This window comes from Prenolepis imparis, unplaced genomic scaffold (assembly GCF_030444845.1).
Source record: "Prenolepis imparis isolate NDT839.2.m4 unplaced genomic scaffold, iyPreImpa1.0 SCAF_4, whole genome shotgun sequence".
NCBI classification, from domain to species: Eukaryota; Metazoa; Arthropoda; class Insecta; order Hymenoptera; family Formicidae; genus Prenolepis; species Prenolepis imparis.
Window position 1 is genome coordinate 2,600,195 of NW_028141162.1, and position 17,407 is coordinate 2,617,601.

The 17,407-nt window shown below is 39.1% G+C and overlaps 1 protein-coding gene across 1 annotated transcript; it reads left to right on the forward strand.

The window, feature by feature from the left end:
• Positions 1–11,046: 11,046 nt before the first annotated feature.
• Positions 11,047–16,877, forward strand: LOC145935329 (cytochrome P450 307a1). The gene is made up of 3 exons (XM_083036549.1): positions 11,047–11,808; positions 13,648–14,439; positions 14,657–16,877. Exons 1-3 carry the CDS (start codon positions 11,412–11,414, stop codon positions 14,983–14,985), a joined length of 1,518 nt encoding a protein of 505 aa, XP_082892675.1. The 5' UTR covers positions 11,047–11,411; the 3' UTR covers positions 14,986–16,877.
• The last annotated feature ends 530 nt before the right edge of the window (positions 16,878–17,407 follow it).

Genomic DNA, 17,407 nt, shown 5'->3' on the forward strand with positions numbered 1-17,407 from the left:
GCGCTAACGAAATCGCCGTTCATGCATCACACTCGCTCTCTCGTGGTAAGCGGTAACTTATTTATTTGTCCGTCGAAACTCGGTCAAAGACTATTCCAGAACACCGTACGACGTCCGTGTTCATGCATTCGACTCGTGCCTCGACTACGCCATTCGAGAAGTCGGCGGAAGAGATGGATCTCGAATCATCTCGTTAACATAAAAAATGAAATTGTTTCGACGAATGTAACCATTAATTTCTTTACTTCTTTTTTTCTATAGTTTTACACAGATAAATATTTATTTTTTTCTATAACATTATTGCTGTTTTCGAAGAATAAAAAAATGATCAGTTTCTGAAATGCAATATGATTGCTTTTTTCAAGGGAAGAGAAATAGGATTGTCGGATGAAAAGAGAGAAAGAAAGAAGAATGCACTATCGAGACTGCACTATTGCTTCTCTCTCGGTGTTTATCAGTTGACGCTTCGATAGAAGTTAATCCGACGTACGAGAGTTGCCTATCGTAGGAATATAAATCGCGTTTAGTATATAGAGTCGCTCAAAGGACTGGATTCCTGACTAATGTTGCCAGAGCGCGGCTAGATAAATGAACGACTCTCCTACTAAATACACGTCTTCGCCAGGATTCCGCCGATCGATGCCATGGAAAATAGAACCTATGTTTCTTAATGCAATCCCCCTGTCCTTCTCTATGCGTGTAATTCTCAACCCTGCGATCAGCCATTTACAACGGATAAGGCCGAGTCAGCCTTCGTGCGAAGCGTATCCTTGCTGCCTTTCGCGTAAACATCCTCTAAGAAGTTCATCTCGAAAAACATGTCGGTAGACGCGATAATAATTCTTGCAATCAAAATACAGGTTCTATATAAGTTCGCATTTTTTTCGTCCTACGAGATGAACCTTGCAACATGTGTCTATTCTTCAACATCGCGATATTCGATTTTATTATTCACTTTTACGACTTTTAAACAATTTTTTTCATCATTCGAATTGTAATTTTGAGATTTTAAAACATTTCTCTGAAATTATTATTAAATTTTATTTTCGAGAATTTTATTCTATAGAATCTGATTTTCTTTTTTATTTAATGGAGAGAATGACGCAATGTCGATTTTTGTCGCTCGCTGATTCCCATACAGATTGTGGTGCAGACCGTTAGCTTTCCTCGTTGATATTAACATCGCAAAGTCGCAAACAAGATGCTTATATATATCGAGGATCAGGATTGTCACATCCTCGCTCCGCGCGTCGCTGATCTCCTTTTTTTTAACAGGTCGCAGCGGGGTCAGATCGGTCTGACCGGTTAAAAATTCGGGTTACATTTTCGATACACAGTGTCTGTGTGATTCGCAGGGTATGGGTACGGGGTATCCTGTAAATCAGATTCAACCTCCCGCGCATCAGGACCTGCGGATTTATGTGCATTTTGATAACGCGGCGATAGAGAGGTAGGCGGCAACCGCCGCGCATTTCGATGTCCTGAACACGAAAGTGTAATGTGTCACATGACATGTACATTTCGGCTTGCCACTAGTTGCATATCGCCGACTACCATCGAACACCCACGTCGAAATGTCCTTCGGTTAACGTCCGAAGCGCGATGCGCTTATCGAGGAGGGTTATCAAATGACATTGCCCTCTTTGGTTGATTCCTAATGCTTTCAACTTTTTTTTATTTTTCATTAAAATATTATATATTTTTCATTGAAGAATTATATATATATATTTTTAATGATTTAATCTTGCGAAAGACAACGGTTATTGTGAAACTATCAGCCCATAAGAATTGTCGTAGATTTACAAGAATTATAATAGAATAGAAAAGATCTTCAGCTATAGCTTGTAGGCAAATTTTAATTTAATTTCTGCATTTATATAATGCGTCTCGCGTTGCTTCTACCTATATGTTAATAGTTTTCAATCGTAAAAATTTTTATGAGGGACAGATCATATAGATTCTGTCGGACGCTCTACGTACTGTCTGATCATACGCAGTCATCCGTCACTGACCCGGTTCTGTAGCGTCGAAATTGCAGCGGATAGGCATTTCAATTAATTATCGTGCACCGATGTGTCAGTTAGAGCGACTCGGAATATCGCTATTTCTATCAATGCAGTCGAGAGCAGATGCAATTTGACTGCATTCGTTTTAAAACTGCATGTCAGATGCAATCGGGATACTCCGACATTAATATCCTGCCAAGAAGAAGTTTGCCCGATTCGTTCGAAGTCCGATCGTCGTTGTCGACCACTGTTGTTTTTTAAACGAAAATCCGGTCAACGCTTTAGTTAAATTTGTATGCAAGTTTCTTTTTATTTTCGAAAATTTATATTTGGAGAATCTTTGGAAATATCCAACTTATACTTTACTGTTTCTTCAAAGAAGACTCTAAATTTTATAAATTATTTTACGTTAAAAATTTAATTTTATACATCGGTTTATGGGAAGGGTCTCTCAATTTTGGAGAACAAAACAAAAGAATCTTCGAGATGGACCATCGTCTGAATGATCGTGCGACGATTTCGTTTGGATTTTCGGTGGAACGCGCCGTCGACGTCATCGTGCCGCGACGAGATGGTGAAATTATACCGGTCCTGTGTCTCGATGCAGCCGTTCACTGCGTTATTGATAAGCAAGATCGAATGCTAGACCCATCCGAAAGTTAGGCAGATGCACCCGGGTTGCGATTTGAAATCCAAATCGACGTCGTTGCATCAAATTCGTCGGGAACCGCAGAGGAATGAATATATTTGTATCGTATCTCCTCGCTCACCTCTTGTCCTTCCTCCACCTTTTTGTCTTTTTTTTTCTCTTTTTTCTTACTTTTTTAGCGCTTTTGGCTCTCCGAATTTTGATCGAAAACGGTCCATGGAAATGACATCATGATTACGTTATAGGACACCACGTTCACTAATGCTAACCATTGCGCACCTTGATCTATCGATCTCGGCACGGGATGCAAATATCTTGCTTGTCGTAGGTTTTGGCCGGTTTTAACGTTACCTTGAAGGAGATCCTCGAGCGTGTTTGCAGGTTTCTATGCATGCGTCCTTCAGGACGATCGCTAGGCCTTTGCATTGGACACACATTGATGTACATAAAAGAACAGTTTTGTTCTAGGACTGGCACAAGTTGCTAACTGGAGAGTGAATTCTTCTTTTCGTCTTTCCTATATTACGGTAGGTTAGCTTACTTTATCATTCTCGCAGACATTTCAGGTAAACATTTAATTAAGATATTTGGAATAAAATTAATTCTACATGTATCCCACTTCTAAAGGTAAAAATATCTAATTTGTTGCATGTTGATTTTGCAATTTTTTTAATTTTTTGAGTTACAAATAATAAAATATAAACGTATAGATTATACAAATTATCAGACATGCGAAAAATTGTTTTCCTGACAAATATTGTTTCTTTAATGCAATTTTACTTTATGTCTCTTGGCTAATATCGCTTAGATGGATTCCTAGGAAGATATAAGAGGCGAGTCGCCATCGAACGTGGATTGAACGTGTTCTATTCGATACCGCGACTCGTCTAACCTGAACACGAGCTGTTTTTGTAGGAGATCCGCAACCTAGAAGAGTCTCTACGCAAGACCAGTCCGCCTAGTTTAGAACTCTGGATACATGGTCGTAACCTCGGCTTGCTCGATAGACAAGCATGAGAATTTTACTATTACAGATTATCGTACGTTTTAAAGGAAAGAGGACTCGTTTATACTTCAAATTCAAGTCAAATTTATTAAAATCTGATATGTAAATCTGATCGACTTACAAGTCTTAGGTGACAATACATGCGGCGAGAGAGAGAGAAGAGAAAGAGTTTAAATCAAGATTGTCGTGACAAATTTTTTCATTGAATAAAAAATTTGCCTTAAAAGAGTATATTGAATTAAATATGTTAAAACACGTAGTTAATCTAATTAATAATTTTTTCATCAAATCAGAACAGATAACGCATTTAGAGTTTTCTGCTCTCGAGTTCTTCTGCCATCCATGCAGAAGCGTGACCGGTAGGCGACAAAGATGGACATTTAATCGCGCCTGGTTCGGGCGGAGACTAATTTCCCTTTTATCGAACGGCCGCCTGGCCGCGATAATTGGATGCTCGTCGCGAAAGTTCGTCCGCGGGTGAAATTAAACGGTGCGACATTCAAACGTGAGAGAGCATCCGAAAACCGGTTTCGCCGCAATGCATCGCGTCGCAAGACGCGACCGACCGGACGAACGAAAGATAAATCGACGCGGAAGAGTGTCGTAATCGTAAGGGTAGAGGAGAAGAAGGAGAGGACCGGAGAGGAATCGCGGACACCTCACGTGGTGCGTGATACAGGTGCAGGCGCATAAAGTGTCCTCCGTCCTTCTGTTCGCGGAAACATCGTGGAGAATCGGTTTCCTCTCGCAGTGAGAAGTGACCGATCTACAGAATGAGTTTCCTAAATAGATTTTTTAATTCAACATCTAATGATTGCTCTTACAAGTAGATCGAAAAAGGGTAATTTTTAAATAAAAATCTACTATTTTGAAAATATTTATACATGAAAGTAACTGCATTACATACAATTCATTTTATCTGTTATAATGTATTAATTAATTTATGCTAGAAAAGTACAGTAAAAATTTTTTGTAGAGAAAAAATTATATTTTTACATTCAAAGAATACAGATTGTATAAAAGTATATATTTTTTATTTTGGCATATATTTTCATAAAAATTGATGAGAATAGACATGAAAAATAATAAGAGAATAAAGCGAGTTTGTTAGAAGAGTATTCTAGTATGTGCATCGTTTATAGATAAAAAAATATATGTGCAATTAAAAATATACATAAGTGCACACATAAATAAAAATGACATCCTGTCCTGTCTTCGATAAGAAAGACAAATCGAAAAGTCACAGGCAGCGAGAAATGGACTATTTCTTTGTCGTTGTCACTTTTTCTCGTTCCGATTCGCGGCGAAGCTCCGTTACGACGATGTTAATATTCGCGTCGGCTCGATCTAGAACCAAATACCTATTCATTTACTCTGTTACGAGCGAGCTTTGACGTAATGATTCCGTGTTCGCGATCGGCGAGTGAGACGCTTCGGTAATTACCTAGGTAGCGACGATAAATCGCGATACTGTGGCAAACACTTATTATCCCTGTTTTATTATCCAAATTTTAATTTTAATAGAATTCTATTATTTTAACATTAATTTAATTAAATTTAGAATTTTAATTTCTAATTAAGTTATAAAACTTAATCATAAAGATGCATAAATCTGATAATTGGATAATTTATAGAACATAATCTCAGTATCATTTTCAACTAATATTCGATGTCAATATCCTCAAAATGAATATCGATATCATTGCAAAATCAAATTCTTCATGACATTTTCTTAAAAAAAAAAAGATCTGATTTTGGATTTTCTGGCAAAAAGATAAAGTATCAAAAAATCGATGTGTTAGTCTTTTTCAACGAAAAGTCGCGGTGCCAACAAAACCAAAGTGTCAAATTTTTTTTTTCAGGCTCGAAATCGGACACTTTGAATCGCACCGATCCGATTACACGACTCGTCGAAATTCTGCTCGCGTTCAAAAATGCCTTGGCATAGCAAACGTAAAAATTCGGAAAAAGAATTTCGCGCTGACGCACGTTAAAGAGACGAGCTCGAATCTCCTCGTCAATCTATCTATCTTGCACAACGCGATCTAGACGTAAAAAACTTTTACCTTCGATCTGCATCAGCATGTCTAACACACGTCGTGGTTAACGATTCGCGTGATTCTGGAAAACGGCTAAAGCGCACACGAGACTGGACGAGACCCAGGCGCGAACAAGGGGGTTCGGAGAGGGCAGGGAAATCCGCAGCCTCTCCATAAATGTATCCGTCGCGAATTTTGCAATTGCCAATATCCATCGGCCGCGATATCTGTTCCCGTTCGCCTCGTTTTGTGCTTATTCGCGCTTATGTAAAAGCTGCCTCTCTTGACCGTTAGAAGCGCAACAACGACCGCTACATGCAGATCAACGTCAGCGAGAGAGACACGTCTCGGAGAAATACGCATGGCCCGATTTCGCCCGAGATAGGGGGATGAGGGAGGCCCGTTACATTTTCAATAATTTCTTGCGCAACATTCGCACCGGCGACTCTCTCTAAATGCGATTCGGTGCCTGCTAATTTCCATGCGTTTATCTTCCGGCAATTTGCCTTTCTCTCTCTTTTTCACACTCGTCTATTATATATTTGCATTATATATCGGACATGCGCTTTTTTCCTTGCCGAATCTGTCGCGTATTCTCGGCGTGATAACTCGATGAATGGTTTTCATTTGGTTGATAGAATACAATCTTATCTGTCTTATAGATCGGACACAAGATCACCAAATAATACAAATCTCCTGTAGACGGAAAATTTGAAATTTCTTTTAGGCAGTTTATTAAAGAATCGGACGAAATAAATTTCTCCGTTATAAAGAGAATATGTAGCTCGGATTTAAAAAGACCTTGCTCGAATAGCACGTGGCAGAGTTAGACGAATTATGCGAAAATTTCTTTGGACCGTGTTTATCCCGATACGAGATTCTCTCTCAAATAGGATTCACAGATAAATCGGAGACGTGTCGTAATCGGAAGTCGACATTGTGCTAGCGCGCGTTAGAGAACAACGAGGAATATCATCTGCGTTATATAACGCTCAAGAAACGCTGATCATCGATCCTGAGAGGATGGGTGATTCTTGAGCTTGGAAGGAACGGATTTTTTTTAAGCGTCCCCAACCCAGTTTCCATGGCGAATCTCGGATCTCCGGAGAGTCGCGCTTCCTCACTGCCCTACAAATCTAGGCTAAAGGACGAGACAGGCTGCAAGGCGAGCGACCATCATCCTGCCACCGATATTATTCATTGCTAATCCAGGCAACCTTGATTTTTCGGTGCTGATCGCCTTTGTACCCGAACCACCTCGGAATATATCTTTGCCGCACTTTTTATCGTCGACACATCTATCTGCTGGCCAGAGATCGACGGTGCCACCGATCAAACTCTGCTAGAAATAAACGCATCCTGGCCCAGCATCGTTCCAAGGAAAAGAAATCATTATGGCTCCTTGCCGACCATGTCGAAATCGTGACGTTAGAGGCGAGAAAACACGCTAAAATTTCTTAGATGCCATTTCGAAATAAAAAAATATTTCGATGAAACAGCACTTCAGATGGCTTTAGCACACTCTTAAAAACCCCCGAAAACTATCCTTTTCCCTTTATAATCAATCAACAGCTGTAAAATGTAATATTATGAAGCCCAGTCCGTCTGGTCTTTGCACATGCGCAGTCATTCCGCATGTCAAAGTCTGATATCTCGATCATTTTACAGATGTTGATTGATTATAAAGGGAAAAGGATAGTTTTCGGGATTTTTTAAGAGTGTGCTAAAGCCATCTGAAGTGCTGTTTAATCGAAATATCTTTTCATTAAAAAATGGCATCTAAGAATTTTCAGCGTGTGCTTTCTCGCCTCTGACGTCACAATCCAATATGGCCGCGGTGAGCACCCAGGAGCAACAACGCGACGTGAAAATAAACGCGATTATATACGAATCAAGAATGACTTTATGTCGTTTTTCCCTAATGAATTAAAACAATTAAGAACGCTGGATTGTTTTCATTAAAAAAAATTTTTTTTTTTTTATTTATAATGTTGACTTTTGTCATCGATTATTTAAATGTGTAAATATGGTGAGCAAAATGAGTTCGTCGAGTAGTATGTAATCACGTTATTTCAATGCGTCCTTCATTGCTGTCGAGTACTTGACAAAAGTATGTCATCGCATTACTTATCTCACTTTCTTTAATTTTGCATTTTCTCTCGATCTCTAACAATGGGATTATCTGTATGAATGACATTTTGTTTCGATGCTTTGCGAGACCTCACAATATTAGTGTTAATCAGTTGTATATATTTTTTTCTTAATTATAAAAATATAATTAGCGTTAATTAAATATAAATTTTAATTATTTGCACATACAAATATCATATATTTTTGTATGATAGTAAATACTTTTTGTAAATGTTAGATATTATTATTTATATTATTTGTGATAAAATTATTCATTCGTAATCACGTTTTAAACGCAATCTCAAATTAAAATCTATACGATTAAAAATATTCGAGACGAATTCTTGCGTTGTGAAACGCAAGAATCGAGACATTTGGTTTCGTCTCATTGCTAATCGAAGTAGCCTCGATTTTTGGTCGGGTCCTTCGTGAAGTTTGGGCCGGCCCTCACGGAATAATGAATCGAATCGGCCTCACATATATACACCTTGTAGCCCTGTCAGCAATGCTATCGATTCGCCACTACGTGTTTTGTTCGCGATCTCAAGGCGTTCCCATGAGATTAAGATTAAGCTGATAAAAAGATTGCGCAGAAGAGGCGCTCGTATTCTACGAATTTAACGGTTGATTTCGTGCTAGTCAGACTGGCAGTCAAGGTGGGGTCAAAAATAACGCAACGATGACAATTTTTCGTTTAATTTGCCATGAAAACTTTTTGTCGAGGATCTCAAGACGAGATGTGATAATTATAAAATAATTTATAAGATAAAATATACTCGCCTTTAATTAAAACAAACTAACGTAAATCCAAAGTCGAAGAGAAAGATCAATTCGAAATTTGAGATAAATTGTTCTCTCCTGAATCCCAACGCATATGGAAGAGAAACATGGCAAGTGAGGTTTGCTTCGAACAGGTTTCTGCGCTAATCAAGCGACAGGGATCCGCGAGAGAGATCGCGTACGAAAGCGAAATGAAAAATCGCCTCGAAGACGACGAAGACGACGACGACGACGCAGCTTCCGGCTGTCGCTCGCAAAGCGAAGAAGAGATGGCTTTCCCGTTACGCGCCTCGTCTCTAGAGTTGATTTGGCGAACTGACAGCAAAGAGACCAGTACCGCTAGCTTCCCAGAAATCAACTCTCGATAATACCACTTGATACGAATGAGGTAATCTTTCTACTGTCGCGGCGAGTGAGAGGGAAAAAAATTACGACGGAGGGTGCATCGTCACATGTATGTCTGCGCCACGCGCTTCACGGAAGGATTCTCCATTCGGCGAGGAGAGAGTCAGACACATACGTACTTACCATTGTATACTTATGCTTTATTCATTAATTCAAACAAATTCGACAAATCTTCCTACACATGCTTCCTTATCCAAATAATCTTTTTGGCTGTATTGTGATGTTGAATTCTCATCTAGTATTCCGTTACTATTATTCCTTTACAATGTTTTTTACTATTGTTGTATAAACCCTGATTTCTGTCTGAGAATCACGGAAACCGAATACGAAAATTCAATAGCAAACAGGTTTTACGAGATCGATGCAAAATATTTTTTTTATACGACAACCTTTTATTTTTTGTTTACGTCTACGGAATTGCCGAGATAAATCTTAAATTTTCAAAACAAAAATTTTAATTTTTAATCTTATATTATTGACATGATTGCGCATATAAATATTGTAAGTGTATGTTACTCATTTTCGTAATTATATTAAAGAAATTAAAAAAAATTATATTAGATTCGTTTTTCACGTAAATAATGTTTACGATGATAAACTAAATTAATATGGATGAACGAAAAGAAGACTTCATTAGAATTGTATATTTCACTTCCTTCTCGTCGAACGAAATGCATTCGCATAGTTGTCTCACAGTTACATAACGCTATTCAACATCCTGCTGAGACAAATTTCGGATTCAAGATCGACCGATCGATTGATTTTTCCCGATGAGAAAAATCGTTCCAGACGTAAACAAAGTCTGCCGCCCCAAATAAGTGTGATAATATAGGAGAATTTCAGATAACAAAGATGACGATCGTCACACATACAATGAAGTATTTTTTTCTTTCTAATTAAAATAAAATATCAAAATGAAATATAATTAAATATAATTCTTTAAATGCCAAAAATGTTATTTAAACTATCAACGACGCAATGACAGAATAATTTACGATTCTAATGATACGGACGCGATAAACGTTTAATTTATATGACCGAGCTTTGATGGCACCAAGAAACGCAGCTCTTTAGCTCTTCTTTCTGTTCGTTACCACGGAGAAAACAGTCGCATCTGGTCCCTCTTATTTCTCTCACGGTGCATCTTCGATGCACGTCCATAATCCACCTTCTTGCCGCGCGACTCGGTTCCCGCATACTTATCAAAGCGTTCAACTGGCACCATTACCGGTCGTATCAGCCGACCGCCTCGCGAAAAACAAAACTTTGTTCTCCGTCCACGTACCCCGCGGTGTAAGCCAAAAGCGAATTACCGTCAATTTCGCCGATTCCGGTTCGGCATCTCACCGTGAGTACATTCGAGTACACTGAATAATTCCGGTCGATTCCGGCGCAGCTGGCGTGCGAGTACGTCGCTCGCACACCACCACCTTGGCTGCCAGAAAACTCGATGGCACCTTAACAAGAGAAGTCAAGGGCAAGAAGCGTCCCTTGCTTTGCCCAGCGAGGGTCCAGCAAGATCCTAACGCGAGAGATGATTCTTCTCCCCACCCGCCCCTACTATTTATGGTTTACGGACTGCCCTTTGCTTTACTAGAACTCCTTCTCTCTCTCTTCTCCGACGTAGTCTTGCAATCATCCCTCTGCCGGCGCGTTCGTTTTCCTCCGACTCCCTTCTCTCTCCACTCTGCGGATCCCACCCGGGATCCCACGCGGGCCCTACCCCAACCCGCGAAGTATAAGTATATCCCCCTTCAAGTTTTCTTGAAATTCGTTTCCGTTGCGGCAAAGGCAGAGGGATACATCTCTTGCAATCCGTACAAGAGTGTCCATCTTCTCCACCTCTTTCTCCTTCTCTTTTTCCTCTTCCTCCACCTCCACCGTCACCTCCTCCTTCTCTTCCTCCTGCTCGCTGCCCATCTCGTCTCAACACGAATCCATATGTATGGGGTTGAGGCGCACAGTGCTCGACGCAAATGTGCTGACTACATTACGCCCGGCTATATAAGATAGCCGGACAACCATCCTATCCCCACAGACCGAGCCAGATCGGCGGACCGTTCACAGACGGGCCCACAAGGAGCTTGCGTCCTGATCGGTCAACACGTACAATCAGCATTGATATTTCTTTGGGGAAGTAAGCGAGAGATTGTCCGGGATTAGAAAAATCGAAAAATTGTCGAGAATATTCAGGAGTAGTCGAACGAAACCATCCACGTGTGTGTCTCGATTCGAAAAAGATTTAATCTCCAAAGAGATTTTCAATCTGGATAACTCGTCATTATAAGAAGCGCCACAAAACTTTCTTCCGGGTCACAGAGGGAGGAAAGTGGCAGGAAAAGAGAGAAACGAGAGCGGAAATTTTTCAGTGAAGAAATTTGTGATTGTGTTGGAAGATGATCTCTATCAGCGCCACGACGTACTTTTTGCTCGCCGTCACCCTTGTGGCTTTGATTTTAATCCTGGTAGATCATATCAGAGCGAAGAAGACATCAAAGAAGTTGTACGACGGCGAGGAGTCATCCATTCTACTGGATCCACCAGGACCCAAGCCGTGGCCGATCCTCGGCTCTCTTCATATCTTGGGACGCTACGATGTGCCTTACAAAGCCTTCGCCGACCTCGTCAGAGTCTACGATAGTCAGGTGATCAAGCTCAAGTTGGGCTCCTTACCCTGCGTCGTCGTCAACGGACTGGAGAACATCAAGGAAATCTTGATCGCCAAGGGCCACCACTTCGACTCCCGGCCAAACTTCATCAGATATCATCTTCTCTTCGGCAACAAGGAGAACTGTAAGTATCTTATCTTGTATATTTTCTTTCGCGATCTCAAAAATAATTTCGAAATTAATCTTTAGTTTGAGAAAAGAATTAAAATTCTAATTTTTAAAATTGCACACAATATCTCTTAATTAATATCTATTAATTGTGAGAAAAATAATAATTAAAATTTGAACAGTGTAAATAAAAGATGACAAATTCGTCCTTTAAAATATGTATAGATAATTTTTTCTTTAATTCTCTTTGAATTCTTGCCGAGGATCTGTGTAGCGAAAAATCGCAGGAGAGATCCGACATAATTTCGCGTATAAAAATAATTTAGGAACTAATAGTGTCAGTTAAAATTCTCGGATTACTCGTCGAAACAGAGATCGATTACGCTTGTGCAACCGTAACGATTCACTCTCTCAGCGCTTTAGGTCACGGTTAGTCGTTCGCGTGTATCGTTCAATCGTGCGTTCACCAGGAAGATCAGAAGAAATTCCAGCTGATCATAATTTATCGCCTATATCCTTCCACCGATTATTAATCATCGTTCTCGCGCCGATAAAAAATTCCGCGGTTTGTCAACTCTTTGTTAAAAATCCTGAAAAATCACTCTGCTCATGCTAATGGCCTTGCTGCGTGACTCACGCATATACTCACGCATACCGTACGTATATCGATATTTATTTGTCGCGCACGCATATTTCTCTCACGTCGTTACGCTTTTATCCACTCGCGCCGAAACTCGTGCTAAGGTCACCGCGAGAAGCGGTACCATGTGCAGCCGGAAAGGTCACGGTACCACTTTCACGCGTTCCTGGCTTACCCGGTAGTCGACAAACAGGATCAAGGCTAATATATCAAAAACACTGCCATCGCGATCCAAGACGACCGGTCTAACTCTTTCCATTCTATTCGTTCATTCTATTCTGATTAAATAGCAAAATAATTCATTTTAATATCATCATCTCTCTAGAATATGTTTCTATTGCAGTACAAATCTTATTAGCTGTTCAATTTCTTGATTCTTTTCACGTCTCACATAATTAATGTTAACAATATATTTTTATAATTTTTTTAAAGAATTATTTTGTACAGCATAATATTTTCAAGTAAATCTAATGCAAAAAAGTCTAATACATATTTATCAATTATCATTAAAAAATTTGGAATATTTCTTCAAGTTACACAAAATGTTAAAATGCTATAGTCGAGAAAAAACTTTTTCGAGATGTAACTCTCTTTGTGATCTTGATTTGATAATATATTGCCGTCGTGAAAAAACGGGTGACACGAGGACAGAAGAGTCGCGGAAAGATCGCTCTTCAGGTTCTTGGGCGGCGTGAAACCGGGTCATTTCCTGCTGCCGTCTTCTCTCCCGCTTCGATTTCATATCAAGTGTACCGGCAACGTATGAGAATCAATGTCGCATCGTAGCGCGTTTTCATTACATTTCCGCGTATATATGTAGTGCACGCAAAGTGAAAAGAGAGCATGCGTCGACAAATTTTTCTCTTGCAAATCGATGACGTTTTGCGAACGCATCGTTACGCGCAGTAACGAGGTTCAACGCCGTTGCTTGATTTGGTAATTTGAACCACGATGCGTTCGTGGAATAGGTATGTTCGCTATGATCCAACGTCAGCTGCTTCCGTTGCCAGAGTTGTTATAAATCATCATGTAACACGAAAAGCGAAACTAGTCGAAGAGAATATATATATAATATCAAAAATATAGAAAAATATCCTGAAAAAATTATGTTTTAATTTTTTTATATCTTGTGGTATATTCTTTCCAAATATATATTTTCAACATATATTTCAGCGAAATAGATTGAGATGTATGTGCGAATTTTTTTTCCCACAGCCCTGGCGTTCTGCAACTGGTCGGACGTTCAGAAGACACGAAGAGAGATGCTGCGAGCACATACTTTTCCGCGCGCCTTCACTACACGATTTAACCAACTGAATGGCATCATCGGTGGCGAGGTAGAACTGTTGGTCGATTATCTCAACGGCATCGCCGGCAAAAGCTTACACGCCAAGCCGCTGATCATGCACACATGCGCGAACGTCTTCGTCAAGTACTTCTGTTCGCGCAGCTTCCCTCTCGGCGACGTTTCCTTTCGTTTAATGATGGAGAATTTTGACAAGGTGTTCTACGAGGTGAACCAGGGCTATGCCGCGGACTTTATGCCGTTTCTGATGCCGCTGCATCAGAGAAACATGACGAGAATGGTTAATTGGACTCACGAAGTCAAGCAATTTATGGAGAAATACATCATCGGGGACCGTCTAGCCACCTGGAAATCGATCATACCCGAAGAAGATTACGTGGACTGTCTGATCAATCACATCAAGACTGATGCCGAGCCTAGGATGACCTGGGACATGGCGATGTTCGCGCTGGAAGACATCGTAGGAGGTCACTCGGCTGTCGGCAATCTTCTTGTCAAGATTCTCGGATACCTGGTCACTCGACCGCATGTGCAGAGAACGGCGCAGATGGAGATTGACAGCGTCGAGATTCCGGGCAGATTTGTCGGCTTGGAGAACAGGGGAAAAATGCCATACACGGAGGCTATCATTCTCGAGTCGATCAGGCTGATTGCCAGTCCGATTGTACCGCACGTGGCCAACCAGGATAGTTCCGTGGCCGGTAAATAATTTTTTTCTCTCTTTCTCTCTTTACGATACGTCATTAAACGTCACGTAATTTTTCTTGGTAATTACGATTCCCGGTAATTTACGAAATCGTAATAAAATCTACGAATCTCTAGCTTTACATCAATAAATATTTGCGAATTTTATTAATATAATAAAATTTTCGATAATTCGGAGAATTTCGTTGAGCTTATTCGAGCTCTTTATTTCAGGCTATAAGATCGAGAAGGACACGTTTATCTTCCTGAACAACTACGACCTGAACATGTCGGAGGAGATGTGGACATCCCCTAAAAAGTTCATGCCAGAGAGATTCGTGCAAAACGGCAAACTCTTGAAGCCGGAGCATTTTCTACCGTTCGGTGGCGGCCGAAGATCTTGCATGGGCTACAAGATGGTCCAGTACATCAGCTTCTCAACAATAGCCACTCTGCTGAAGAACTTCAACATAGTGCCGGTAGAGAAAGAGATCTACAAGGTTCCCATCGGCAACCTGGCGCTTCCGGAGAAGACTTTCAACTTCCACTTCGAGAGACGGTAGGCATAAAACGATGACGAAAAGCGAATTCGATCGGGTCGATGAAGGCGGAATGCAATTTCGATTTTTCCTCGAGTAATCGAAAATGACATTCAACATTTACGTCGACTCGATTACGAGCTGGGGTCCCGAGAAACTCGCCACCGATCGCGGAACATCAACGAGACCGAACCGTCGCGCGGAATATAATATTGAAAAGACGATATTCGATGATAAAAAACAATATATCGTCCAACGCGATTCAACGTAAGCGTTTTATGGATCGGCGAAGTTTTTAAATATTACGGAGAACCAGCAGCTAAAAAGAGGCTTTTGACTTGAATGAAGCTTTACTGACGTTAGGCAGAATTAGATACAGAAACGAGTGGAAGATATTCCGCCAACAGAGCTTTACTGACATTACTAGATAGCTTAAGATAGCTAATTGAATCGCTCCTCGACTCATGTCCTAGGTGCAAGAACGCGTGGAGCCGATTTTTTTAATTATCTTGTATTTTGTTAATTATTTTATATTATGTGAGATCTGGATTTAATTGAAAGTTATACGATTTGAAAAATATTGTAGATAGTAGGTAGATAATTGATTTCAACAAACATTTAATGTCAGTTTAATTTTAATCTTATGTGTTGTTTTATATTAAGAGACCTTTAATTTCTTGTTCTAAAAATTAATTGATTAACAATTGCAGCGATGAATTATCGCAAACGAACCTGCAAGATCATTCGCGATATTCTTGCTGAATCAAGTGATAGGTGGTTATTAAGCCTCAACCATAAACGAAAATTGTTTAGGAGAAATTATCACGTCTCGCTTATTATTTGGCGAATCGTCATTTGTGAAATGAGATCTCTTTCGTAGACATGTTAACAAAAAAGATATCACCACAGAGAGAGCTAGAGCTAAAGTCCGGACGATTCACGCGTATATATATATATATATATATATATATATATATAAAACTTCGATTTAATATGATCTTAATGATAATCGAAGAAGAAGAAGACTGAACAATAGCATCTTCGAGTTTAAATGTGTATTATTACAATTGCATTTATTCCTTGCGTAGTTTCATTATGCTTTAGAATCTATTTGCAACAATTTTGCGGAAGATTCTGGCTTTTTGCACTTTTCAACTCAAAAGCTTAAGATTTTATTTTTATTTTTACGATAGAAAAACGCGCGAATTTTTTATTTTTTACGCACGTAAATTGTGCTTTATACATCGCGTTTTTGTTTCTTCTTCTTCTTGCTCATATTGACTTGTATAGCGTTAATTAAATTATATAATAGACGCGCACATATTTTCCATTCTCGTTATATGTATATCGTCGCTTAAAAAAGTCTCATGACGTAAGGTAGTGTAAAGTAATTTCCATTTAGGAAGCAGAGACAGGGGAGAAAAGCAATTTAAAGCGCATTAAAGAGTAAAACTGCGAAGACTCGACATTGTTTTCTCGAAATGTTCGAATTTTCGATTTTCGACAGATAATATTTCTCTTCCTGTACTACCTCGCAGGTAATAATTTATTTTAATTATTGTGCATCTATTAGAGTATTACGTTAATTATTATTACATATTTCAATTATTCTATATTATTATTATTATACATATTATATTGCTTACTATTATTATTATCTATTATTATTGTCAGTAATTATGATAATCGTCATCCTATCTCGTCTCGGTTCTCCACCGAATCCCACCTATGCTCCACGCTTCGTAAATTGTAAATTATCATGTTTGTTATTTAATTATTGTCGATTGTTACGCAATTTGTTAATTTATTATTTAAGATTTTAATAATAAAACACGAGAGACATTTATATATGTATATATGTAATACTTATGTATTTACATCGTCATATATGTATAATACATTTCTAATATAGCTTACACGAATTTGTAAATTTGATTATGAATTGATTTATCGAACAATTGCGAAAATTTTAATTTAAAATTCTGCAATCGCTTGACTTTTCCGCACAAAATATTTTGTAAGAAAGTACAAAGAAAGTAATTCGTTATAAAAGATAATCGTTACAAATTGATATTCTAAACGCTGAGTAAACTCTGATCGTAGCGAAAAGCTCTTTAATCTTAAATATACAAATAATGTTGCATATCTAACGCGATACGCGAATATTTTTACTCGTTATCAGCCAACATGCGATTCTTATCACCATCGGCTTTATGGCGGAGAGAATAAATTAGATTTAACTTGACGTCTATTGTAGGAGATGTAAAGATTTACGGAAACAAACAAGTAATGCGTTATTTGTGCGACTTGTTTGGCTTTAGCACTTATTGTTAGATAAAGTATCACTCGTGCCTCCGCGCTTTACCTATTTCTTCACAATGTTTGTGATTGCTGAGTAATATTACAGTTTATCACAACGATCAAGTCTTACATAATTTAATTAATT

Coding starts and splice junctions, on each gene's coding strand:
- LOC145935329 (XM_083036549.1), top strand. CDS start 11,412: ATGATCTCTATCAGCGCCACGACGTACTTTTTGCTCGCCGTCACCCTT. Junction 11,809..13,647: donor CTTCGGCAACAAGGAGAACT/GTAAGTATCTTA, acceptor TTTTTCCCACAG/CCCTGGCGTTCTGCAACTGG. Junction 14,440..14,656: donor CCAGGATAGTTCCGTGGCCG/GTAAATAATTTT, acceptor TCTTTATTTCAG/GCTATAAGATCGAGAAGGAC.